General features: G+C 39.7%; 1 protein-coding gene across 1 annotated transcript in view; it reads left to right on the top strand.

Annotated features, from left to right (window-relative positions):
* The first annotated feature begins 5 nt into the window (after positions 1-5).
* LOC119342746 (ent-isokaurene C2/C3-hydroxylase-like) overlaps positions 6-1,760 on the top strand; it is a 4,186-nt gene continuing 2,431 nt past the window's right edge. The window contains exons 1-2 of the mRNA XM_037614144.1: positions 6-374; positions 1,695-1,760. Coding sequence (XP_037470041.1) covers positions 6-374; positions 1,695-1,760 — 435 coding nt within the window. The remainder of the gene's footprint in view (positions 375-1,694) is intronic.

Genomic DNA, 1,760 nt, shown 5'->3' with positions numbered 1-1,760 from the left:
AGAAGATGATGGAGCTCAGCAACAACGTCGTGTCCCGGGCGGTGTTCGGCGGCAGGTTCACGCAGCAGGACGAGTACATCCGCGAGCTGGACGTGGTGCTCACTCTGCTGGGCGGCTTCTGCCTCGTCGACCTCTTCCCATCGTCACGGTTGGCGCGGTGGCTCAGCTTTGGTGCGCGGCGCATGAAGAAGAGCTACGGCCGCATGCAGCGCATCATCGCCGACGTGATCGAGGAGCGGAAGGCCGCGCGAGCTGCTGCTGGTGGCGCCTCAAGCACCGATGACGAGGACCTGCTGGACGTGCTGCTCAGGCTACAGAACGATGATTCGTTGGCATTCCCTCTAACCACAGATAGCATATGCGCCGTCTTATTTGTGAGTATTCTTAACAAGCCAAGCTTTTTCTACTCGTAGCAGATGCATACATATGACACCAGATAGGAAAGATTGATTACTTTTGTCCCGACAAACTTAAATCATTAACCATTTAGTTACCATTATCTATGTCATATATGTCAAGATTATTTCTTTCTGGTCAGAATTTCTGGTAATCCACCGGTTATAGGAAAATTTGATGACCCCCGAGAAACTGTGGTAACACTCAATAAGATTCAAATGAATTTGAATTGAAACACTAAAATTGTGTCAAATAGGATAAGTATGCATGTATTATAATCTTTACTATTAAGTATTTTCAAAGAAACTCATAATACGGACGCCATGATATTTGACAATCCATTATCATGGAGTAACAATACAAAGGTATGAACCTCATAATGAGTACATATGGTCTATCATGACCCACCTGGGTGAAACACCATGGCTTTGTCCTTAATCCTTCTTTCTTTTAATATTACAACCATCATATCCGCCACAATGTTGAACGACACTGATGAAAATAAAGAACCCTTATGGAGATCTTTTTATTCTTGGAAGTAATGTTCTATATCATCATTGATTCTCACGCCGAAGAACCCACCTTGCATACATTTTTCCTTCAAGTGACATCACATAAATGAGAAAGATACCATGAACATTGGTTGTGGAACGAACATTCACTTTACATTGTCATAAGTCTCGCCAAAATCAATTTTGAGAATCCCTTGTCAATTCTATTTTGATGCAACCCATGAATAATAAGCCCTTCAATATTTTTCTAGCATGAAAAGGGTTTTTGTAAGTTTTATCACATAATTAGCAATCGAGGAAATCATGCCCTGCTATGAATTTTGTGAAAGATCTTGAGGATAACCTATGTTGCTTTATTAAGTTTGCTATTCTTTTTGCCACTATAGAGATGCCTACGTCGACTATAAAGTGGTGATGTTTTCTATAAGAATAAAGAAACATCCTGATCAAACCACTCAGAAATCATATTCCTCATAAACTTGAATGTCTCATTTTGTAATTGTGATCTTTCACCTCTTTTTCTGTCAAGTGTAAACAGAGGGGAGGCATATGGCCTCACATGATATCATACCTCGAGAAGTTACTTGCGTTCAATGCCTTGACATGTTGAAAAAATATGTGTAACGGGATTTAGGCTTCAAAGTATGTAAAAAAATCCATTAGTTCACTTCTAAATACCACATACAATTTATTTCAAATGAAAGATTTTTTTTCACAAATTGTTTCATTATAAGTGCGACATATATAATACCTTCTAATTTAATGTACCTTAATTTTCATTGGCAGGATATATTTTCTGGTGCCACAGATACCACAGGAACAATTTTGGAATGGGCTATGTCAGAGCTCGTT

This window comes from Triticum dicoccoides, unplaced genomic scaffold, assembly GCF_002162155.2.
Source record: "Triticum dicoccoides isolate Atlit2015 ecotype Zavitan unplaced genomic scaffold, WEW_v2.0 scaffold10348, whole genome shotgun sequence".
NCBI lineage: Eukaryota > Viridiplantae > Streptophyta > Magnoliopsida > Poales > Poaceae > Triticum > Triticum dicoccoides.
This window is presented reverse-complemented; position numbering and strand designations above follow the sequence as displayed.